The sequence below is a fragment of the Arachis ipaensis genome, chromosome B5, assembly GCF_059453495.1.
Source record: "Arachis ipaensis isolate K30076 ecotype BB chromosome B5, ASM5945349v1, whole genome shotgun sequence".
Classification (NCBI taxonomy): domain Eukaryota; kingdom Viridiplantae; phylum Streptophyta; class Magnoliopsida; order Fabales; family Fabaceae; genus Arachis; species Arachis ipaensis.
This window is the reverse complement of record NC_142440.1, coordinates 131,965,860-131,991,582: the sequence shown is the minus strand read 5'-3', so window position 1 is coordinate 131,991,582 and position 25,723 is coordinate 131,965,860. Positions and strand designations below refer to the sequence as shown.

Genomic DNA, 25,723 nt, shown 5'->3' with positions numbered 1-25,723 from the left:
AGGGTCTGGGAGCTGTCGAAGAAGAAGATTAGGGATTTTGAGATTTAGGGTTAAATATAAAAAGAGGGGCCAACATGGGTATAATTTGGAAACGTGCTAGCTAAGCTGGCTGGCTCCAATGTGGCGAAACGATGCCACGTAAGCGTTTCGGTGATGACTTATCACCAGAAATATGCTCAGGGACCACTATGAGTGCTTGGAGTTCTATTTGGAGGACTACTATGAAAAAATTGGAATTTTAAGGACTATATTGAGTATTCACGCGAATCTCAGGGACTACTATGAAATTTTAAGTCTGGGGAAAGCCATTGTCCTGGAAGTGAAGGATTGTCTCGGCATCGTCAAGTCCTGCCTCAAATCCGAGCTTATCTGTTGCACCAAGGAGCTCTCTGACAGCCACCTCTGCAACCTCAGCGAGGTCATCATCGGGGTTCACAACTTGGAGTTCCTGAGGCACATCAAGACCATCTTCCAAGGCACCGATGAGCAGGGACGAACCTAGAGGGTGACCTCGCCGCTCCCTCCTCCCAAATTTTAAGAAATTATACTTATATATGAGATATGTGTTTAAAAAATAAAAAATATTATGTAATTTAATAATTTTATATGTATTATTTTTCATTATGTGATAGATTTATGTCTTAATTGTTTAATTCACTAATATTTTTTACTTAACTAATTTAATACCATATCCTCAAGTCTTTGTACCTTTCAAATTAGTTTTTATATAATAATCTCTATATTTAATTTTAAAAAAATCATTTATTTTTTTATATTAATATATTTAACATTTATATTATTATATTAATAATGACTTACGTAGTTATATTTTGGTAATCACATTATGTACTTTAGATATTATTTTTTGTAAAAAATATTTATTTTTCTTCTAAATTTACGTTGTTAAAAGAAAAATTTTTATAAAGATATCTTATATCTTGTATTTTATAAGAGTACTGTGTCTTTCAAATAATTAATAATTTATAATTTATTTTCAAATTTTTTAAAATTTTTTAAAAGAATTAATTTTAATTAATAAGATATGTGATAATTTTTAACTAAATATGCTATAAATTATTGGTATTTTATAATTTTATAATGTACTATTGATATTGTTATATTTTTTTATATAATTATCATATTAAAAATAAAACTATGAAAAAAATTATAATTATATATATACTGATAAATCTTTAAAAAACTAACTCTAATAATTAATGTTAATTATTTTTATAAAATAAAAAAATTATCTAAAATTCGGCCAAATTAAATTATTTAAAATTCGGTCCTTTCTTATTAAAATTTTTTGATCCGTCCCTATCAACGAGGTAACCGCCATAGAGACCCAAACTGTGACCATCAACTCCACGAAAATGTACTACCTCTACTTCATGTTCTACGATCTAGAGTTGCAAGGCGCCATTATCACCGGCAAGACCGTATGGCGGAACTCTAACAGTGCTAGGCAACATGGTCCATTTGATGCGATTCCATGGGTTAATATTGTGTTGAGATGATGGTTGAGTTGTGAGATGTTATTGTTATTGTTGATAAGGGTGGGGTAGGGTGACGGTGGAGGTGAGAGTGCGGTAAAAATGGAGGTGTTGATGATAATGGAGATGAACTAATAAAATTATTGGAGACAGGAGAGAGGGAACAAAAACATATTTGTGATTTAACAAAAGAAAAAGTATAGGGAGTTATCACTTTTATTAAAATTTGGCCAATATTTAACTAGTAAAAAGAGAAGTGAATATCATTAGATGTAATCTCACACTATTAAAAATACCAATAATAACTAATTGATAACTACAAATCATAAAATTTGTTGGCCCTAACACTCTTCTTAAAAAAAAGAAATAATTCAGTAATTTCATAAAAATTGAATAATTGACTAAATAAATTAGCTATTGACTTAATATTTGGATCGTTTTATCAAACTGATCATATATTTTAGGATTTATTTTCTCAAAAAAAAAAATATATTAAGATCTATTTTGTCAATATTAAAAGTTTTTGAGTGTCAAAATGACTATTCACTCTTTTTGGATTTATGGATATGTGTAACGTGTGCAGTGTCTCCCCCTACCTGGTATACATCTCTCTTCCTCTCATCATTCACTCTAACACTCAACACTCAGTTTTAGTTCAGGTGAGAAAAAAAAAATATTGGCTTTGAGAGGGGAGAGATCAGCAACCAAGAAGAGAAATGCCCCCCAAGCCACCGAGAGAAAGGACATGGATCGTCTTCAAGATTGCATTATTAATTATCTCAATCATTCTAATTATATAATATTTTTCGTTTTTTAATTTAATTTTTAATGATAATATTATAAATTAATGATATTTATATTGATTAGTTTGTTTGTTTGTTATTAGAAAAATTAGATGTAATTTTTTTAGGTAATTTTATAATAATAATAATAATAATAATAATAATAATAATAATAATAATAATAGCAGTAGTAGTATGCTAATGAAAATTAGAAATATATTTTGGGTATTCTTTTGAAAATTATTAGTTAATCTTAGAAATTGGAATAATTTTTTGGACAATATTAATAATTATATTAGGGAGTGAATGCTATTGTTAGTGGAAACTAGGGTTTGGGAAATTATGAAGTGTGTGTTAGTTTTATAGGAAAATAAATTTGATTTTTTGTGTTCTAGTAATTAATTTAATAAGATTAGTGATATTTTAATGGAATTAAAATTGTGTTTTGAGATGTTTTTAGAGATTTATTATTTATTGTTAGAAAGTAGAAATGTTTGGATGATTTTTAATAATATTAGTGAGTATTTTAATGTAAATGAGAAATATTCATTTTAATATTATTTACTAATATTAATAATATTATTATTCAAGTTAATAATAAGGGCGAATATGTAGCAATTTTCTTATGAAAATAATGAATTAACCTTATTTATGTGGGGCGATTAATTTATAAAAACTGGACTAAATCGATTGATTCAATTGAAAAATTAGTGATCAGACACCGAATCGGTTCGATTTGATTTTTATTGTCATGTCTTTTATTTTACTTGTTATATTTAATGTTCATAATTATTTTAATTTGTTATTATTATAATTATACAAAAGCAAATCAATAAAATTTATATATAATTTAATTAAATTTAAATTATGTGAAATAATATTTTATTATTTAATAATGTATTTTTTGTTTTTATTATATTTCATGCGTTTATTTTATTATTATTATCAGTTTAAACAGTTTGACTAATAATTTAATGGTTAAACTATTAATTTAATTGTCAGTTCGATTTTGATAACTATATTAGATTATTAGATGATCTTTAATTTATTAGATGATCTTTTTGTCTTATTTTAAACTTGGTGGGAATGCCAAAATTATTGAAATTTGTTCAACCTCTCTATACCTCAAATGTAGATTCTGATGGGTATATTGGTTGGCTGAATAATTGGGTGTGATGTAAAATTGCAAATGTGAAGTGCTAGTGTAAGTTTTTTATTTATTTCTAGTTTTTATTTTATGTTCTAGGATATCTCCTAATTTAACATGTTAGGTACTAATTTGTCATGGATTAAAAATTTATTTAAGAATTTTCTATTAACTAATGAATTATTGTATATATAAGATGAAATTCAAATTCATTTAAGTGAACCAATAAACTGACTACTAAACCAATTTAAATTAGTCTATTTCTAATTTTGTTGTAGACATTAGAATGTTAAACCGGAAAATAACAAAAATACTAAGTGTCCAAGTTTTTTAAATTATTAAGTTGTTAAAATTTAAAAATCACTCACGCGCCACTCTCTCCTCCTTCTTCTCTTCTTCTTGATATGATGTTACTATTGATGTTGTTATTATTATTATTTAATTTTTTCTCTATTTTTTCTTCCTCATCTTCTTTTATTATCATTATCTCGTACTCATCATCTTCTTCTCTTATAAATATTCAGAAGACTATATTTGTGTGCTGAAAAAAGTGCTAAAAATGCAATACAAGCTCTAATTGTGCACTAGTGGAATGGGTGTGTATATGTGTTTTTTTTTAGAGTATTTTTTATTGGTAATAAAATAATTTAGTTAGATTTAAAATTTAATTACCAAAAAGACTTGTAGCCGAACATAATGCCACAGCCCACAAGCAACATGGTTCTCTATTCATTCATCCAAAGGCTACAAGTACGCAATGCTATATAAGTATTCTAAAATTGTGGCTGAGGCTTGTCCTAATGGCAATCACATTTGCCTCCTAAAATTGCCACATGAGTTCAAATCTCTCTTGGTGAAAAAGAGAGTATAAGATGTGTGTGTGAGTAGGGTGTGTGTTGTGTGTGTCGTATTGACCAAAAAAAGAAAAACAAAAGGCATTATAAAATTAAGAGATTTAGACCCTCTATAAAGTCAAAATTGTAGTAGTACAAACTAAATTATGCATACAACAATGTCACAGTTTATATTCTACATAAGAAAAGCATGCTAAGTTTAATTGTACTAAACAAGAAAATATGTCTTATTACAAAAGATTATCTCTAAAGAAGCGCCAAAAATTACTCGGATTAGATCCAAGAATGCATGTTTATGGGTTATCCTCTCTATTCATAGCACCGATCCATCATTTGTGTTTGCTAAGGCTGAAAATTTTCCACATAGGCTAATAAGTAAGCTTACTCTTTTTTTTTAACTTTAGTTCTCTTTCGATAATTATCTCAAAATAAAAACAAAAGGATGTTAAAATTTAAAAGACAAAAACATATTTGAAAAAAGAACTTAGAGAAAAACAAGATAAATTTCTCTGACCTGACAAAAATTTTGTCCAATGTTGTCTACCTAAAACCGGAGGAAATGGAGACAAATTCATCTACAAAAATTTTCTATATATTGTTTTTGTCTCCTGTCTTTGTATCTCTGTCCTAAGACAGTTATCAAAACATCCTTAGATAAGCAATGATGACAATCTTCCATTGAGTAATGTAATATATCCGGTTAACAAAATTCTCAATTTACATACATCCAAAGCAAATCAGCTACATTCCAGGGCAAGATACCCAGAAATTGTGCTCTTACTTTTTGAGTTGAAGGCAAAAATCCTCAAGGAAACAGATCTTGGATATCCACAATATCGGCAAGAACACCGGCAGCAGTAGTGTCATTACCAGCTCCAGCACCCTGAATGACCAACGGTTGGCTGGTGTAACATCGAGTGTATATTTCCAACTGTCATTTTCAACAACATACATAAATGTCACATTTTTGAAGTAATTAATTGATCATAGCAGAAAACTTTTAAGTACAAAGATTTTTTTAAGGACGATTTAAACGGACATCTGGGGAAGGATGGGAACGGATAGGAAGGATCCATGGGAGTCATGGTTTTGTAGTGAACACATAAGGTAAAACCATCTTGGACTTCTCTTAAACTTTCAACTTTCTTATAGCAAACACTTGCTTTAAGAAACAAGACAAACATCTTAATTTTATAAGAGTGGGACAAGCTCTCAAATTGATTTCTTTAGCTAAGAAATTCTGATAAAAAATTTTGTACTAACTGCAAAACTATCCCAGGACCAGGAGAATGTTTGATTATCCAACATAGAGTGCTCTTTATGGATTTTTGTCTATAGTGAAAGGTGAGGAAAAGTTGTCAAGAAAGGAATCCAAGAACTAAGGCAAAGTATATGGAATGAAATTTTAACAGCATAAGGGGAAAGACTAACAAAGAAGCTTGATTGTATTATTAAGGACAATGGAGAAAAAGAAGATGATATAAACTATAGGATCCAAGCAACTTGGTTGAAATTGTGCCTAAGTTTTATATACAACAAAAAAGTACCTTTAAAACTAAAGGGTAAATTTTATAGCACTGCCATTAGGCCAACTATATTAGATGGAACAAAATGTTGGGTGACTAATGCTGAACATGAACATAAATTTAGCCTAGCCGAAACAAGGATGCTTCGATTTGATGGATGAGCAATCAAACGTGTATGGACAAAAAAAAATAATGATATGAAAGAAAAACTTAGAGTAGTACCCATTGTTGATTAGATGGTAGAATCTCATTTGAGGAGGTTTAGACATGTAGGAAGAAGATTTATAGAGCATCAAATGAGAAGAATAGATCAAAGGGAAGATAGACCAGTAGTTAGAGATAGGAGGAAGATCTAAAAAGACTTTGCATGGAGTAGTCAAACAAGATCTCTATGTGAACAATGTCACTGCAAATATGATACATGATATGACGCAATGACATCATTTAATTCATATAGCTAACTCTTACATAGTGGAATAAGCTTTTGCTGTTATTATTGTATAGTAATTAAAAAAGAAATGCAGGCTCAAAGTATACAACTAAGAATTATGGAGAACAAGGTCAGGAAATAAATGAAGCTTACCACATTATCACTTCCTCGAAGCCTTCCTAAGGGAGAATTCTTTGGAAGCTCTTGAATTCCAACTTCACAACTGCAAACAGAGAAGATACATATATATATATATAAACCAGTTAAGAAAACTTTAGTTTCTTATCAAATTTTTCACACCATAAACCAGATATGAGATATCAGCATGCAAACAACTAGTGATTCGTGTTATGTGGTTAGTTGCTATGTGATTTCTGTTACGTAGTTTATTGGTATGGTAATCGGTTAAACAAGAATACTCTCACAACAAACTTTGTACATTACAGTTACATCAATGGTGTGTAAAGAACCAGTAATTGTGTGTTATATGATATGCTGATTGATTAAGAAGTAATGATGGGGAGTATCATAACGTAAATGTTGATAGACGTCAACCATGTGGTAAACCTTTTAAAAATGGTGGCAATAACTGGTAGTGAAGGAACATATATTGAATATTTTTAATTTCAAAATATTACTAACTTCATATAAAAGGATTGAATCTAAAATGAAAAAGGAGAAAAATATGTGAAAAAGGCCTAAAAACAATGCACGATTGAACAAAAATATGAAGGACAGAGAAGATTGCCTTGAGCCCTCTATTACACAAACATAGCGAAGCACATTTCCATTTGAGGCTGCCTTCTCTACTCTCTCTTGAATGTCTTTATCTAACAATGGAAGTCCAGAGTTCATGAAATCTTCCACACTCATCACATCAGGCCCCATTTCTTTTGGATACAAACTCTCAATCTGTAAAAATCCATATGAACATATAACAGAAAGAACATAGAAGCATTACATAGGAAGGGACAATTCACCATAGAACAGAAAGGGAAAGCGGCATGGCAGTACAATATGACAAAGTTCATACAAACCTGAATAGTATCCATATTAATTCGTTGACCAAGTATTCGAGCAAGGATTAAAGCCTGTTTCAATATTGGCCAAAAACTAAAGGAAGTTAATATAGTAGTTTGAGTTATTATTCATACTAGTACACAAGCAACCAAATATTCCGGTATAATACTGCATGTCATATGATAAGAAATGATCATTTAAATATTAGACCAAGATTGCAGATTCTTTAATGAAAAATTGACTTCCACTAGCCAATTAAGGTGAATATAGCACAAACTTCTTCCAATAGCGAATCGTGTTATGGAGTTTTCTTTGATAAATCAATATTAAGATTCTTTGAAAAGGGGCATTTTATTATACGCTTACAATAAAAAATGGGTGTCATACTCTCGCATGTACAACATTGTACACTTGTTCAAAGTCCTATCAGAATTAGAAAAACATTTTCTATTTGCATGACAGTGTGACTTAACAGCTGCGAATCAAATAAGATATGCAAATATAAAATAAACATGATGAACCTTTCTAGCAACATCCATCCCACCAAGGTCTTCACGTGGATCTGCAACATTATGCATAAATTACACTTATGCTTAACAAGTTATCAAACAGATAAAAGCCAACTATATATCAAATGAAGCCCCAGAAAACGAGCCCAAATAAGGATAACCATGCTCATAAAATCTCTAATAAATGAAATGCCGGAATTATTAAATATAGCCAGCTAGAACCTAGAAACATTTATAAGATGTTTCATCACCGAGTATATGTCATGCTGTGGAGCAATAGCTGTAACATAAAGTAGTAATGGTCCTTAAGATAGCGTTTGTTTTGAGGTATTGAGACAGAGACAAAGACTCAGAGACTGAGATTCAGTATCATGTTTGTTGGTTTAGAGAATGGTACTAAAATTTCTGTCTCTGTCTCCAAAATTTCAGTATTTTAGTACCTCCAAAAAGTAGGGATACAGGGGACTAAAATTTTTAGAGATGAAGACTGAAACTTTAATAACATTTTATACCTAAAATATCCTCATTTCAATTGATTAATTCTAATTTTACTCTTTGTGCAAATTAAATTAGTGTTTCATTCTTGTTTCAATTTCTGTCTTCTATTTTGCACCAAACAGAATACTGAAATTTATTTCAATCTCTGTCTCTGTCTCTCAGTCTCAGTCTTTCTGTCTCTGTCTCTCCACCAAACGCTACCTAAAGGTGACAAAATTTATTTCCTTCTGAAATTCAGTACACCATTAGTAAACAAGTCAATGTTATTTAATTTTCATGCTCCAATATTCATTTACTTTAACATTCAAAGCACATTGTGAAATATAAAAAAGAGCAAAAATGGTCGTGCTTGCCGTGTAATCAAGCTGGAAACAGAAATTCAATATCACTAATTTCTTGGGAAAAAAGAACCCCAAATAGCCGCCAACATTATCAGAGGATTTATGCACATCAAGAGGGAGTTTGCTGTGAGTAGCCAACAACTGATAGAGAGATGCTGTTGGCTGGTGGTAGATAGTTGATTAATATGAATGAGGTTATAATAGATCAACTAACTATGCTTCAATTATCATTTTCAACCAAGTAAATGAGGCAATTATGTATACAATAGCTCCTGTCAAGGACTAAGGCTTAGTTTGGTAAAACTTTTTGGAAAAGTGCTTGTCACAAGTACTTTGTTTTGTGTTTGGTTAATAAAAAAGATAATATATTGCTTGCAGCTTTTAAAAGTTAGGGGGTGCACCTAAAGGAGGTGCTTTTCAAAGATAACTTGTGTTTATCAAAATTAAAAATTCTAATATCACCTCGAAAGTTCAGAAATATCCAAATTTATTATTATATTTTTGTCTATTAAAGTCTATTTATAATTTAAAAGTTGTTTTACTAAACACAATTGTTGTTGCTTGTGCTTATTATTAAAAGCCTTTTTTAGGTGTTACAACTTTTAGAAAGCTATCTTTCAAAAGCCAACTTTGATAAGCTACTTTCGAAAAGTACAAGTTTTACCAAACCAACCCTTAAGTCTCTTAAACTTTAAGTGCTTAGGTGAAAACTTAATAGTGAATTTGTATCTCTTCTAGGCGAACTACCAAGTGCCAACACCTCTTTGTCCTTGAGATATGAATGATGTGCAAATTCACCCTGTGGCTTGTGATGTATTCAAGTTTGATAAAGAATGGAGGGGCAAAGATCGAACTCTCAACCAATTGTTATAAAGGTTCAAATTTCATATTAAAAACCAACACTCCTAAACGCTTAAGCTGTCGGGTAAATGTTTTGTTGGAAGAACTGAAGGTCACATCTTATAGTAGTAAGTGGATTGGCAAATCAATTTTAACTAAAAGAAATTAAACATACATAATAAGCTTCAAAATCACTATTGGAGTATAACCTCATATATAGCACAATCACTAACCCGGTTCAGTGTAACCAAGACTTTTAGCAGCTCTCACAACTTGGCTCAATGGCTTTCCGTCCTCAACCTCGCTCATTACATACCCCAATGTCCCTGGTAAGAGCATCAGAAATGAATACAATAGAAAAAGCGATACCTTATTTATATGCTAAAGATATATCTATGAACAATGTCATACCACTCAGACTCCCAATAATGCGATGAACAGGATCCCCTGAAGAGATTATTCGATTTAGGGATGCTATCACAGGAAGACCAGCACCTACCTAAAATAAAAAGATTATGAGTGCTTTGATCCATGCTATATACATCACAATTTTATATATCCACATGACTCATTCAAAATACTTCTCATTATTAAGGTTCAAGATGACTTCATGAAATGCATTCATTAACAAGAAGGCACATAACTGAATGATTCTGACAACATAGTTACCTAACATATACATAGTTCTTGAACAATAACAAAATAGTTTTTGTTAGAAAGTTGCGGAAGAAAATAAGAAAGTGATCATATAATGAAGTAAAATGAAGAATAATAATAAACATTATGAACGATAATGAGTAAACAACTATATATGATCAAGACATAGAGAAAATACGAAATATTGATCTTTCGAAAGTAAAAATGAAAAAAAGAACAATCAAACTATTTCTAATAATCTGCATTCTAAGACAATAGAGCAAAACAGATACTTCTCCATCAAAAATAATAATTCATAGATAGCCATTCTTTTGGTTGTTTTTGGTTTTTATGGAGGATTTCTTATCCTTCATCTCCTGGAATTGTTTTTCTCTTCATAGTAATGATATTCTTTTGTTCAAATGGTCTGTGTCTACGTCATTGTCCTAGAATCTAAGTTCCTTCTTGTAGCTGGAAAAACCATTGTTATTTTTTTAATCACATCAGCCTTCCAAGTTACTACCAATATCACCTCCAAGTTGAATAACTTAGGCGATTTCAGATTTATTTTATTTTATTTTATTTATTTTAAAGACAGGGATTCTCATTTAATCTTATAAAATCCATCACTAATATTCCCCAAGAAAAGTAAAAGTAAATGGGAAAATTTTGATCAAGTTTATATTCCATTTTGTTTAAATGCTATTTTGCAATTATCCATAATAATATAACAGTTGAGGCAAGAAAAAATATCACTTACAGTTGATTCATGCCGGATACGTCGCGGATATGCGTAAAGTTTTTCAAAATCCTCCTGTTCCATAAATAGTATTTGTTATTAGGTGAACAAGTACAACAACTGAACAAAGAAATAAAGAAAAGAAACTAGAAGTGTAATTTTCAGCTTACAAAATAATTGCAATTAAACCTTATTTTGTTAATGGTGAATAAATACCACAAGTCAAAAAGAGAATATAAACAGATTTCTTGACAAAACTTACTAATCACGAATCTCCTAGTTTCCGATTTCAAAAATTACTAGGGACTTTAAAGATGATCTTACCATTGTAGATGTAAGAGGCTTCTTATTTGCCATAACAATACAACAACCCATATCAACAACTTGTTTTAGCACCGGAACCGTGTTTGAGCTTGCAGAACAATCTACAAAGACCAAACCTATTTCCAAAAAATGCAGGAAACGTGTTCTTAATTATTGAAAGCATGTAATTTACTTTACAATCAATCAAAGTAATTTGGTAGTGCATGACATGTTAGAAATTAAACAAACCTGTTTTGCCACCAAGTTGAGAGGCAAGCTCTAGAATCCTTTCTTGCAATTCAGGATGAGAAAATAGCCGGCAGTCTCCTTCAAATCAAAACTTAGTAAGCATTAAAAAGCATGAAAATAACCGTTCATATCAGCAGCAACTACAAGACAATATAAGCATAAATATCTACCAAGATCGCCAAGTTTCGATAGAGAGCCGCCATCACGCTTGACACGGCAAAGTTCCATCAAGAATTTATCATCCAATCCTTTATTCGACGAATCCTCCGTAACCACCAAAGATTTACTATCACTTACTCCCAGAACATTCAAGCACAGTCCCTGTCACCAAAATCGTAATCATAACAGTTAACATTCAAAATTTAATGAACACGTTTTCTATCAGTTTAAGAACAGGATCGTAATACGCAGAGGTCAACAGCAAGATACATTTTTGGGAAGCATAGGAAACAAAATCCAAAGAATAATGCAAAACATAAACAACAGGAGTGTAAATAATAATAATAATAACAATAATAATAATAATAATAATAATAATAATAATAATATCGGTAAAGCTAAAATGGTAGGGTACCTGTGAGGAGTGAAGAGAGCGGCAGGAAACAATGTGTTGGAGAAGGTGACAACCAACTCCTCCGCAGCCCATTAGAATCAGAGGGATAGTCTTCATTTTCTGAGCAATTTTACGTTTTTTTTTTGTTTTGTTTTGTTTTTTTTTTTTTGGTAAAAGATGAAAAGGTTGGCTATCGATGTTGTGGGAATCAGTGTAATGGAAATGGAAGAAGTTGGAAGTTAAAAAGTGGCAGCAGTGACGAGTAGTGTTTGGGTGAGGAATTGAGTATTTGTGTTGCTGGACCAGCGAATGAGGAAGCTGAGGTAGCACAACTATGCAACTATGGGATCAACCAAAATAAGTCCCGGGACCAACTTAGCTCATTCTTAATAATTTTTTAATATATTATTTTTTTTTCTATTGTTCACGTATTGTTTAAATGTAAAATTTTTATTAATATTTTTACTTTCAAAAATTTAATCAGACAATTTTTTTATAATAATTTAATATTAATAAATTTGACAATATATAAAATTATATTATTTCAATAAAAAATTATATAATTGACTAATATACAAATGTATGATACATTTTATGAATTTTTTAAATAAATAATTTAAATATTTTATTTACGGATATAGATGATTTGTAGCATACTTATCAATTTCTATCTTTTTATCTATTTCATTTGCCGTCTAAACGAATTAAGATTGATTATATTTCGTTTACATTATAAACAAAATAAGACATGATTTTATTTAGTTTTAGCTTGTTTGCAAACGAGATATATGAAATTTAAAAAATAAGTGTAAACGAGGCATGTGTGTTTATAAATATAAAAATATAATTTTAAAAAATAATAAAAAATATTAATAATTTGGACCAATTAAAAAAAATTGATATATTCCGTTACTAATGGATAGACTTTAATTAATTTATATCTCATCTATATTTTAAATTTTAAATTAATAACTTTGTGTTGTTTGTACTTTGTACTGAACTATTACAAATAAAACATTACAAATAATATGAAAAATAAGCGGTTTCAAATAATAGAGCGATTCTACAATAATAGGAGAGATGAGCAGCTTTAGCTCAGCGACGGATGTATCACATAATTTAAAATTGTCAATTTAAACATTATTTTTTTTGAAACTAACACATTTAAATTAATACTAAAAAAATAAAAAAATATAAAAACTTTAAAAATTTTGTTATCTTAAAATTTTATTTAGTACTAATGTGTAAACGTATTAAAAATTAAATTGTTGTAGAAATGAACACATTTGAATTAGTCCTCAAAAAAATTCATATTAAAGAAGAGTGTTAACAACACTTTTTTTGTGTGTATGTGTTTTTTTGGAAATGCTGCAATATAACATTAGCTTGGAATGAATGATAATTTTGGTTAACACACCATGAAGACAAAGAGAGAGAAAAATAAATGTGTAATAGAACTCAATAAAATAATATATACATAAATTTTAGTGTAATAAAAATTTGTGTGTTGTGTTTTAAAAATTTGTGTTCTATATCAATACGTTTGTGTTACGTGCAAATTTTTGTGTGCTTACTCTAAAAATTTAGTGAAAATTTAAATGCAGTTAACTTCATGTAAAGTTGATAACTGAAAGTCGTTAGATAAAAATTTAGTTAAATAAGTCAAATCATTTAACGGTTCTCAACTATTAACTTTACGTGAAGTAAACTGCACGTGAGTTTTTACCTAAAAATTTGTATGCTATGCTTCGAAATTTGTATGCTCTCCAACAAAAATGTGTGTGTTGCAGAAAATATAAAAAGGCTTGTACATGTAGGGGTGTTCAAAACCGATCCGAATCGAACTAAATCGACCAATCGAACCGAAAAATCGAAAACCGAACAAATCGAAAATCAAAAAAACATGTTTTGCAATTTTTGTGGTTCGGTTCGATTTTCAGTTCTAACCATGAAAATCTCAACCGAACCGAACCGAACTGGTGAGGTTAAAAACCCTAAAAAATCGCACCCCAGCCCCCCATCCCCAATTCCCCATTCAGCGTGACCTAACCCCACACTTTCCACTAAATATCCAATTCTTAGGCAGATTGCAAGAGACGTCTTAGCCATGCCAATTTTCATAGTTACTTCAATCGGCATTTAGTACTGGAGGAAGGGTGTTGAATAATTATAGGAGTTCTCTAACTCCGATGACAGCTAAAGCGTTAATTTGTACACAAAATTGGCTCTGAAACTCTCCAAAATTTATTCTTGAGGAACTCATTGAGGAATTGGAGAAGTTGAAATTAGGTATAGTTAAGTTTCGACTTATAATTTTCTTTATTTTAATCTAGTTTTTATTTATATATATAATTTGTTATGATTGTTTCTTGTTTTATATATTTTGTAGAAGTTGCACCCACTCTTGATCCTAATGAAGAAGATTCTGGTGTTGAGTTTGATTGAGTACATCTTGTTATGGTATGAATTGTTCTCTTTATTATTAGAATGTATAATTAGATTAGAATATTTTTCTACTACTGTTATATTATTATTATTATTGTTGTTGTTGTTGTTCTTACTATGTAATTGCTTTTTTATTTCAAGTTGGTTTGCATTAAGAAGTTTAGTTGTTTTATTGGAGAAGAGACCATAACTTGGCTATCTTTTAATGGAATTTTATTTTTATTTTCAGTTGTGTTGACTGTTGAACTTTTAAACTTCTTTAATTGTTGTATTTGAATTCCTTTTGTCGTTAAATTTCATTAGACCAAGACTTTGTTAGCTATTGTGTATTTATGTTTGTCGATTTCAATGTTATGACTTTGTGAAATAGTATGGTAGTATTTTTTTGAATTGATTGAAAAAACTGAACAAACCGAACCAAACCAAATCAATTTTAATTGGTTTGGTTTGGTTCGGATGGCTTCGATAAAAAACCGAACCAAACTGAAACGCAGTTTAATTAGACGATCAGATTGGATAAATTTTCTCTCAAAGACCGAACCAAACCGCAACGCAAACACCCCTATGTACATGTAGTGCAAGCTCTTTGAATTGTGCTAGTGGAGCACTAGAGCTAGGGGTGAAAATAGGCCAGGGCCTACAGCCTATGTTTGGCCTGGCCTGATAGAAAATAGACCCAGGCTATATGCTGAAATATGTCATGGTGAGACAATAATAAGTGGAGTTAACACTAATGGTCTAATTGCTTCTTCTAATGTGATTAGTTCTCAAATCAGTGGAATTGATGAAATGTTGAATATGGTTCGAAAAAAAAAAAAAAGCCATTCATCCAACAAAATCAGAATTAGAGGTTTATCTTGATGAGAGTGCTTACAATCCTGAAGGCAATTCTAAATCTTTTAGTGCTTTGGAGTGGTGGAAAAACGATAGCCTAAAGTTCAAGGTTTTATCTAAAATGGCAGCTGACATATTAGCAATTCCTATCTCAATGGTGGCTTCAGAGTCTTCATTTAGTGCTGGAGGAAGAGTTATTGATGAATATCGTTCTCGACTAAATCAAGAGTCCATTGAAGCTCTCATTTGCGAAGGAGATTGGCTTCGGAATAAGTATGGTTTGAAGAAAAAACCAAAAGTAAAAATTAACTTTCTAATATTCCTCTTTTTGACTAAATATCCATGTTTCTCTTTTTAAATGTGAGAACATTGATATTAGTATGATGTGAGTAGTTAGAATAATAAAGTTAAATTTTTATGATATAAAAATGAGGTATCATATAATTTATATTAAGATTATGACCACAATTTTATTTTGAATATTCTCTTTTGTTCTAATAAAAAATATTTGTTGTATTTATATTATTTAAAAATCTAATGATATGTGTATGTTTGTTTTTTTTTCAAGGTGTTGGAACAAGAAGATTAAATCACTTTCAAGCTTGGAGGATTCATCGATTAATTGTCCGACATTTCCTTTACTTTGTTTTGATTTAAGTAGTTATTAGCTTTTATTTGATATCTTTAGTTGGTTTGTTACAACTCTTGATATTGATGAAGTTTTTTATTTTGATATATTACATATTTTGAAAATAGTCAAGTGAAAATATATTCATATATATTATTTTTTTTTAATCAATGATAGTTATTTATCGATATTTTATCTTTATTTTGTATCAATATTGTCCATAAATTTATTATTTTATATTTTATAATTTTAAAAATTAAATTATATCTTAAATTTAATTATACTCGCTAAAAAGCTTATATCAAATTAGACTTAAACTAATATACTCTATTATAAACCTGGCCTGACCTGACTTGTTTCTACCCTAACTGGAGCGCATATTCTATGTCTCATTTTAAAAGTGCTTTTTATTATAATTGGGCTAATTTGGTTGGATTTAGTTGTCAAAAAGAGTTATACATATAATATTAAATAAAGACAAATAAAATTATGTCTTATTTCGTTTAGAATATAAACGAGATATAAACAATCTTAATTTATTTACAAAACGAAATACGTACAAAAATGAAATTTGATAAAAAAAAAAAAGCTACAAATGATCTGTATCTATAAATAAAATATTTAAATTATTTATTTAAAAAAATCCTACTTTTTATATGATGCATATTATGTTAAACTAAAAAATGTAGAAAAAAAATAATAAAATAACCCTAATTTCCGTCAGAACCAGAAACTCACCCTTTTCTCTGAGCTCTCTCACTCGCTCCTCAGTCGTCTCCAACCTCCGTCTCCAGCCACTAGCCGGCACACTCGCAAACTCACCCTCGTCTTTGATTTTACTACTCTCATTCGCTCCTCAGTAATCTCCCTCTCTCTCTCTCTGCAGCCTGCCTGAGTGCCTGCCTCCGCCTTGCTCCTCCGCCGTGCCACTGACCCGCTGCCTGCCAGTGCAGGCCTCTGCGTCACTCTTCTGCGGCGCCACTGCCTCTGCTTCCCTGCGAGCGAGTCTGCGACACTGCCTCTGCGTTGCTCCCTCGCTGCTCTGCCTCGTCGCTCCACTGCAATCTGCGACGCTGCCTCTGCCTGAAGCCAGATTTCTCAGACTTTAAGGTTTGCAATTTGTTGCAGATGTTTTTATACCATTCTTTTTAATTTTGTGCTTGCTCCTGCAATATGTTCAGCTTGTTGAATGTGGTGTAGCATAGACGAGGAGACGAGGATGAGTCATGAAATTGGGCAGAGAACAAAGTATATAATTTGATCATTGAAACTTAGGCTTTGGAAATTAGATGAATTGGAGGTTCAAGAGGGTTCAAGTGATTTCCTGGGAATGAGATGATGATTAAAATTGCTTTGGTAATTGTTTTAGAATTGGAGGCTTGAAGGGATTAATCGCAGACTCAGGAAAGAGAAGTATAGGTATTAAAGAAAATAATATGAGCGATGTATAGGCAAGTAAGCAATTATTCGTGATAAATTTTAAACTAAACGGATTGAAAAAGATGACAGGTTACCTGGTTCTGCACCTTAGAAATTGCATGGTATGGTGCATGTAAGATGACATTTAGAAGATTCTCCATTATTCAGTTCAATTCATTGAAAGAAGGTATTAAGATTTACTGATTTTTAATTGTTAAAAGGAAAATATAAGGCTGAATGTTTGATTGTTTATGTGATTCATTTGCAATTACAATAAACTCAAATTTCACATAATCACATCAACAATCTACTTGTTTTTCATTTCCGATGAAATTTTCGTTTATCCTAATCTGTTCTAGTGAGGATCAATTGCGCCCCTCCCCCATACCTTTAAGTAAAAGTAAACATGTTTATAGAAATATGGTCAACAGATTTATTGCAATGGCAAGAAAAAATACCAATAAGTGTACGACCAGCAAACGGTAGACAGTAAACAGGGGACAACGAGAGACAACCACTACAGCAAGTCTGTAGACAGCCACAAGCTCTGAAACACGAGAGAGCATTTGAGAAAGAAAAGAAGGTTTCTTTAGTTTCAGATTACTAATAAGATCACACTACAGTACCCAAGCTAGTATAATCCAATACAATTTAACAATCACAATATGGCATGCTTTTTCTTATCTACATTGCTTGCAACCATTAGTTTCCAATGCAGTTATCAAATGAGTATCTTTGCTAGTAAGTTCAGAATAAATGCAGTTCTAGTTCACAAGCATTCAAATTGTTTAAAAGAGGGATTATATAGCATTTCATAGATAAACTAAAATTTGAAAATGAATGCCGTTAAGAAACACACAAAAAAACGCGTGCGCACAACAATGTCAGTAACAACAGCAATTATAAATCAACCAGAAGGCAGAACCAGAAGGCACAAGGGAGAACGTGGGATGTGGAAATTTAGTGCACCGCTGCCTCCCATCGAATGAGAGGACTCCGGCAATGAGCTGTTTCTGGCTACAGACTGGCAGTAATGTTCGTCTCTTATGGGGAGAGGGACAATTGATCCTCAATAGTCAATACAAAAGATTATGGAAAACAAGTAGATTGTTGATGTGATTGTGTGAATTTTGAATTTATTGTATTTGCTACACTTGTAACTCAAGTTCCATGCAAATGACCATTTTAGAATTTACCTTTTCATTTATTTATTCATATAAACTTATTAATGATTTTGATGATTACTATAGGTAAATTGAGAACTTCAGAACACCTGGACTGGACTATAGGTAAATTAATGATGTATTCTTTCTTCAGAACTATAGATGTTCTTTTGTACATTTATGTTAATGGAACCATAATTGGGCACTGGCACTTTTTGCTTCATGTATGCTTAATGGAACCATAATTGGGCTGTTGTATATGTTCTTCCATACATTTTAGTTTTTTAAAATGGTTGTTGAATTGCATTATCATTTATGTTACATTTTGTTATCTGCGGTCAATCTCAGTATATAACTAAATTCCTAATCTTGTTTTGATGATCTTAATGGTTATAATTATGCTAATTATTGATACATAAACAGCAATGGTTGAAGCATACACCTCCAGGAACATGAGGACATTGTATTAGGTAGGCAGGAAAAACTATAGGAATGCTGTCATCTACTGCTTCTGCTCAGCTTCCAAGTTGCTGGTACCTCTTTCCCAGTCATCTTAACGCCCATCATCATGCCCAGCAAAAGAGAAAACTCACCAGTCTAACACTTGCAAATGCAGATAGACAAGTCTACAATTTGTGTCTTTCTCAGGCCCAGAAAAACAATAAAGGGCTAGAAAGCAATTACAGGACTAGATACAATTTCAACTTAATTCAGAATCACAAATACCCATTCTTTCAGCTGCTCTTTCCCTTTGACGACACAAAAGACACCAATAATCAAAATTCACAAACCCGAAAGGAGAGTCAGTTTGAAGTAGACAAACATAAAGGATTCAAGGAAAACAACATAGCCAGGTCACTTTTCACAGAAATGTGGTGGGTAGATATAAAAGCAGCAATTGGCCAAAGAATCAACTTGGAGGGCATTTTATGTTCAGCAATGGTGATCGTAAAAAGCCCGAAATTGGCACTGCCTCATATTGCTGTTCCAGATATAAGGTACATTGATTGGGCTGAGCTTCGTAGAAAGGGATTTAAGGGTGTTGTCTTTGACAAGGATAATACTATTACAGCGCCGTACTCTTTGATGCCTTGGCCTCCTCTTGAGTCTTCATTGGAGCGTTGTAAACTGGAGTTTGGTCCTGATATTGCTGTATTTAGTAACTCTGCTGGTAATTGTAATAGGATGCACTTTGAAATTCATGAATCTAATGTTGTACTTGCAGTCACAGCATGTTTTTTATGGTATTTTCTTGTTGTGAATCAGGACTTCATGAGTATGACCCTGATGGTTCTAAAGCTAGAATGCTTGAGGCTGCAGTTGGAATTAAAGTCATTAGACATAGTGAGTACTACTTTTTCTGTTATAGATTTAAGCTTTTGTTGCTTCTATTATCTTGAAAACAAGTTAATTTTTGCCCAGTGGCAAATGCTTGGACTAACATATTCTGTAGGGAGAAATGGAAATGAAAATGATACTGACTTTGATACATTATTTATGTTGCAGAAGTAAAGAAGCCATCCGGTACAGCCGAAGAAGTTGAAAAGCATTTTGGTTGTGAATCTTCAAAGCTAATCATGGTTGATGAGAAATTTATTCTGTTTGTTTTCTGGTAGGTAATACTTTTACAGTTTAATTTGATATTAAGTTATCCTATTTTGTGACAGGTGGGTGATCGGCCTTTCACTGACATTGTTTATGGCAATCGTAATGGGTTCCTAACGATTCTCACAGAGCCTTTGAGTCTTGTTGATGAGCCATTTATTGTTAAGCAGGTTTAATTTTTTTTGTTTTATTTTTTCCTTTGGTTTCTAGAAATGTTTGGTGTGATTTTTTTTCCTTTCAAATAATAATAGATTGCATATCTAGTCGAAGTAAATGATTATTTTATTATATCTTTCTTTTTGGTACATTTACGAAAGTGTTCAGTGTTAGACGCTTTTCCAGCACCTCTTTTCCTAACAAAGAATTGGTTAAACTCTCTATGTTTAGTCTGTAGTACTTGAGAGAATGTTTGTGCACTTGCGTGTATGCGTGACAGAGAGAAAGAGAATGGCAATATAATATGAATCAGAACAAAACTACAACAATAATACATATCTCTACCCTATATTATACTCTCATAATAGAGAGAAAGTGACTCTCAATCTAACTCCACATTAATTGATGAACTTCAATTATATGATACCATTACATATGATGCCTATTTATAGACTTGAACTTGCTAATTTCCTTAATCACCAAGTATGAAGTTAGGTGGTGGTTTTGGTAGACTATAGGTTCTTCAAGAGCTTCCAGTTCAATGTCATCAACTTGACAACTTTGACAAGTTGATTTAATTACCAACATTGCCTCCCCTAAATTGAGCTTGGAAAAATTGACCTTCAAAGTGACAATACTTATCATCTCTTTTTTTTGTGGTGTTGATTTGCAAACTTACATAAAGACAAAATCTTTGAATATTGGGACCTCCTCCGTTCTCTCGTTCTTCTTTGAAAATATTCTTGTGATCTCTTTATCTTAAATCTTTTCCGCATCTGGTTCAATAATTGGAACCTCGATCTATTCCTACTCGTTCATAGCATAATAACCCTATATTGCATTCAACTCTTGAAGATATAAATCGTACTGTCTGCATACCACAATTTTTGCTTCTGCTATAATTGTTGTAGCCAACATCTTCCTTCAAATACTTTTTTTGGTTTTCCTCTCAACCACCATCACTGCCACAAACACATAAATATTATGATACTACAGTGTAAGAGATCCTAATGGCTCTATTGGTATTCTTATGTATCTAGGGAGGTTTATTATTATGGTAATCATTGGTCTCATGTATCTAGGGAGGTTTAGTATATTTTTAATCATTGATGAGTATGTAAATTTTTTATATATTTTTATTCAAGTGTGCCTTGTCATTCGCTTCATTTCTGATGTTTGAGAAAAGTTTAGTTGTATAAGATACCTTCTCTTTGTTAAATTTCGAACTTCCATGTAACGAAAAACATAAAATAGCTTCAAGTACTAAGGTCTGGTGCTGTTTAAGTTCCTTGATTGTACTCCGGGTTAACTAATTTCTTGTTTCAAGTACTGTTGTGGGCTGATTTTAACTTCCAATTCAATAAAGATATCACATCCATACTTAATCGCTAACTCCTGGAATATTACATTATATTGAATTATTGATTATGGTTAGTACAGTGGTAGGAAAAAAATGTTGTAGTAGTGGTGTTTGTGGTGCTGGTTTGGTTTTGAATTTGATGGTGGTGGTGATGATGGTGGAGGAATTGGAGTAGAGAGAAAGAAAGGGAAGATAATCAGGGTAAAACTAGAATATAAAAATGGATTTGGACAATAGGGATAAAACAGAAACTTGTTTCAATTAAGACTGAATTTGAATCAAATTAAATATTACAAATATTTTTGAAACTTTTCAAAAATTTTAGAGATAAAAAACATACTTTATCCATTTTTTAACAAACATGCATGAAAATTCCTGTACATAAACTAGTTTAATCTTTTCACCCACTGTAAGCACTACGACTGAAGTTTAAATTTAAGCATCTTAGGATTCTGCTGTGATGGCTAATTTATCTATGATCATTGTTCAATTCTTAACAAGTTTCTTGGTTTTTATAACCTGTGCTTTTAATAATTGATGATAGGTGAGGAAGCTGGAGACTACTTTTGTATCTTATTGGTGTAGAAGAGGGTTGGAGCCGCCTGTCCAGAAGTTATTGCCGAATCCCATGTCGTGTGTCAAAGAGCCACGCCCTTGATCTTTTCCTAGAAGAACACTACCCTGTCCCTTTTGCTTTGTTCTGAAATATATACTGCCCTCCCTCCCTTCCAGTAATGAGTGGTGCATAATGCATGCTCATCAATATTTTGTTTGGTTATTTAAATTTTTTATCCCACCAGACTTGATTATGTTATTCCTTCTCGTCTGCCTTTTATTTGGTAGGTTCCTTGAGTAGTTTTGGTATATATCCTCAATGGGTAGAATAATTAGAAAATGGGTTTTCAATATAATTAATATTTTATCATCATTATATTTGAAGATCTATCGATACTTACTTAAACAAACTAATAAACTAATTATTAGACCAACCCAAGTTGGTTGTATTCTGATAAGGTTAGGGAGCGTATAATTGCAATTGCACCTATGCGTTGGTTTAGAATACAAGACCGCAAGGTACTCAAGCAGCTCAAGCTTCAAAGCAACACTTACAAGGTCCACTTCTAGCTCAAGGTTTTTTTTTTTTTTTTCTCTCCCTCATAAAGCTCAAGGTTAAAGGTTGCATGTTTACCAGCCACTCCAAAGGCCACAAGGTCCCCTGCCTTTCCGACCAACTGGGTTACTGCAACTTAATGTGCGTATTGCAAACAACGGAAATGCTCATAACCATCCTTCTAACGCGCAATATCTTTTGAAGGTTTTGCTTGCACTTGCTGGAAGGTTTTGGAGATCTGCAAGTGAATAGATTAAGAGCTAAGACTGAAAATACGGTTATCTATTTGGGCAATTGGGTTATCACGTAGACAAGTATGGGGAATCGAATTATCAAGACGTGGTGAAATATAAGTATATATTAATTGGGAGGCATTTTGATAACGAACCAACACATGTAATATGGGGCACTGAATTAACATATAGTGAAAGAAGAATTATCTCGCTTGGAGAAATTTGCACTCCAAAAATTCTTGTGTTGGCATTCATGAATAGATAGCGCTTTCCGTAATGGCAAATGCATGGTCACCACTTAATAGGAATTTATCGTAAAATGAGTAAAATGGATCATTCAAACAATTAGAAAAAAAGATATCATCACCTTAATAGGTATAAATTTATTACAGCCTCTTTCTTACTGAACGATAACTTTCAATGTTACAAATAATGTTACCTTAATAGGCATTCAGACTTTAGCATAACCATGATCTCTCTGCCTCTGGATGGAGTATTTTCATCTGTGATTCGAAAATCTCTTATATCTATTATATATTATTAATTTTACCATCAAAATATATTACATGTAATTTTCTTATTCTAATTGAAATTAAATTTTTTTTTTCTAAAATTAAAGAGTTCTCTCCTCCTCTCTTTCTTTTTATCTCTCTCATGTTTATTTTTTTCAACTACTCTATCTCTCTCATATGTTATTATCAATAACTAATTACAAATTTAATAGTCAAAAACTCAAAATGTACAACATGACATTTTCTAATTGTAATAAAAATAAAATTAAAATTAAAATCGAAATATTAAAAGTAAAATATTAAAATTGAAATTTAAATATAGCTATATTGTATTACTAATCTAACAACCAAAATGTGTTACATGACACTTTTTCATTAAAATTGAGATGAAATATTTTTTTCCAAAATTAATAAACTCCCTTCCTCCATCCTCTTATCCACCTCTCTCTATTTCTCTATTTCTTTTTATTCTTTTCACTTTATATATAACTTATAATTTATATTTTATATTACTAATTTGAGAAACCAAAATATATCACGAGATATTCTTTCATCATAATTAAAATAAAATCTTTTTCTCCAAAATTAACAAACTCTCTATTTCATTTTTCTTTATCTTTCTCTCTTTTTTTCTCTCTCATTCTCTCTCTCTCTCTAGTTTCTACCTTTCTATTCTATAAAAAATTAATAAAATAATATAATTTAAATAAATTCATAAAATTATAAAAATACATTAAATGTATAATTAAAAAATAATCCTATTTTATTATTTATATAAAAAATATATTATTATTATATGTATATTTTTTTAGTTTTTTTTTATTTAATTTTAAATTTTTACTGCTTATTTTTCTAAACTATATTTTCACTTCTCTTCATTCAAATATTATTACATATAATTTAAAAATAAATACTAATATTGTGATTAATAATTAGAATCAAGATTTAATTATTTTAAAAAAAAATTAATGTTGAGTTTATTTTATAACTATTAATATAAATTTTTTTTATACTAATATATAATTATATATATAGAGAGAGAGAAAAGGAATTATATATATATAGAGAGAGAGAAAAGGGAGAGGGAGAGAGAGATTACTTTAAATAACAAATATAAAAATTAATTATTTTTATTTGTACAATAAACTTAACACTTAATAAAATATAAAAATATACATATTAAATTTTTTAAAAATTTTTAAATCATGAATGTTAAAATTAATTATTAGCAAAAAATTAAACTTTCATATAAAAATAATAATTAAAAATTTTATTATTTGATTTTTTATTTATAAAAGACTTTGATCTTCTTAGGTAACAAAAATTTTTTTTGTAAAAATAATTTGATTCTATAAATCTTTTGTACCATAATCTACAATATCAAGACAAAACCAACATAATTTAAAAATATTTATATTTTAATAATATTATTATGGGTAAAAACACTAATTTTGATACTAAATTTACTCGTCTAAATTCAGCCACAATAAAACACGGCAATTAGAAATAACTTCAGGATTACTTAACTTTATCAACAAATACAAGTTTGGTCATTTACCAGGCAAGACAGACAAACACGGTACAAAAAAAAAAAAATAATAAAACGTGATCAAAGCGTTAATGAGTTCAGCTGGGATAACAAATTTATTGGAGCTCAAACAACACTCACCAAAGTTTAAATACTATATTATATATTAACTCAAATAATTAAAGAAAAGAAACTAATTATATATAATAACCATCCTTTTTATCTTAATTAAAATTTCTCCAGGAGTTTTATGGGGGGATAAATGAGCTGGCCAAGTTTAAGAGTGACGCTGAATCATTTATACAGTGATGCCAGGATGTAGTTCTCAACAGATTAAAGGCTTAGTTTGGTAAAACTTTTACTTTTCAAAAATAGCTTATAAAAGCTAACTTTTAAAAGATGACTTTTTAAAAGTTATAACATTTATGTTTGATAAATCAAATTAAAAATTGCTTTTAATAATCACAAGCAACAATAATTGCATTTGGTAAAATAACTTTTAAAATTTAAAAATACTATAATAGACATAAATGCAAGTATTAAATTTGAAAATTAGTTAACATATAAAGTTATATTAGACTTTTAAATTTTGAAAAACATAAGCCAACTTTGAAAAGCTCTATCTTAGGTGCTTTCAAAAGTACCCCAATCTTTTAAAAACCGCAAGCACAAGCACATGATCTTTTTTATTTACCAAACATAAAATGAGGAGCTTGAGCTTTTAAAAAGCACAAGCACCTCTTCAAAAAGCTTTACCAAACCAAACCTAAGACTACTCCTGGTGCAGTGTTCTTACTAAATCCAAAAAA

At 30.6% G+C, this 25,723-nt stretch overlaps 2 protein-coding genes across 6 annotated transcripts; one reads left to right on the top strand and one right to left on the bottom strand.

Moving 5' to 3' along the window:
- Positions 1-4,846: 4,846 nt before the first annotated feature.
- On the bottom strand, positions 4,847-12,297 carry LOC107643972 (Glyceraldehyde-3-phosphate dehydrogenase-like family protein). Of its 2 annotated transcripts, none has more exons than XM_088488738.1 (12): positions 11,942-12,297; positions 11,538-11,688; positions 11,368-11,445; positions 11,140-11,255; positions 10,837-10,890; positions 9,852-9,939; positions 9,674-9,766; positions 7,774-7,814; positions 7,270-7,323; positions 6,981-7,144; positions 6,386-6,455; positions 4,847-5,207 (listed from the first exon to the last, which is right to left on the bottom strand). In XM_088488738.1, the coding sequence occupies exons 1-12, from the start codon at positions 12,035-12,037 to the stop codon at positions 5,082-5,084; spliced, it is 1,131 nt and encodes a 376-aa protein (XP_088344864.1). In that variant the 5' UTR covers positions 12,038-12,297; the 3' UTR covers positions 4,847-5,081. The 2 variants fall into 2 exon arrangements, with proteins under 2 accessions (XP_088344864.1, XP_088344863.1); XM_088488737.1 differs by having other exon boundaries at positions 11,368-11,442; positions 11,942-12,185.
- Positions 12,298-16,490: 4,193 nt separating this feature from the next.
- On the top strand, positions 16,491-22,461 carry LOC107643970 (haloacid dehalogenase (HAD) superfamily protein). Of its 4 annotated transcripts, none has more exons than XM_016347731.3 (8): positions 16,564-16,937; positions 17,028-17,433; positions 18,497-18,535; positions 18,833-19,580; positions 19,676-19,753; positions 19,916-19,989; positions 20,077-20,184; positions 22,075-22,461. In XM_016347731.3, the coding sequence occupies exons 4-8, from the start codon at positions 18,902-18,904 to the stop codon at positions 22,186-22,188; spliced, it is 1,053 nt and encodes a 350-aa protein (XP_016203217.1). In that variant the 5' UTR covers positions 16,564-16,937; positions 17,028-17,433; positions 18,497-18,535; positions 18,833-18,901; the 3' UTR covers positions 22,189-22,461. The 4 variants fall into 4 exon arrangements, with proteins under 4 accessions (XP_016203216.1, XP_088344489.1, XP_016203217.1 ...); XM_088488364.1 differs by having other exon boundaries at positions 16,818-16,937; positions 17,337-17,433; XM_016347730.3 differs by lacking the exon at positions 17,028-17,433 and having other exon boundaries at positions 16,491-16,937.
- The last annotated feature ends 3,262 nt before the right edge of the window (positions 22,462-25,723 follow it).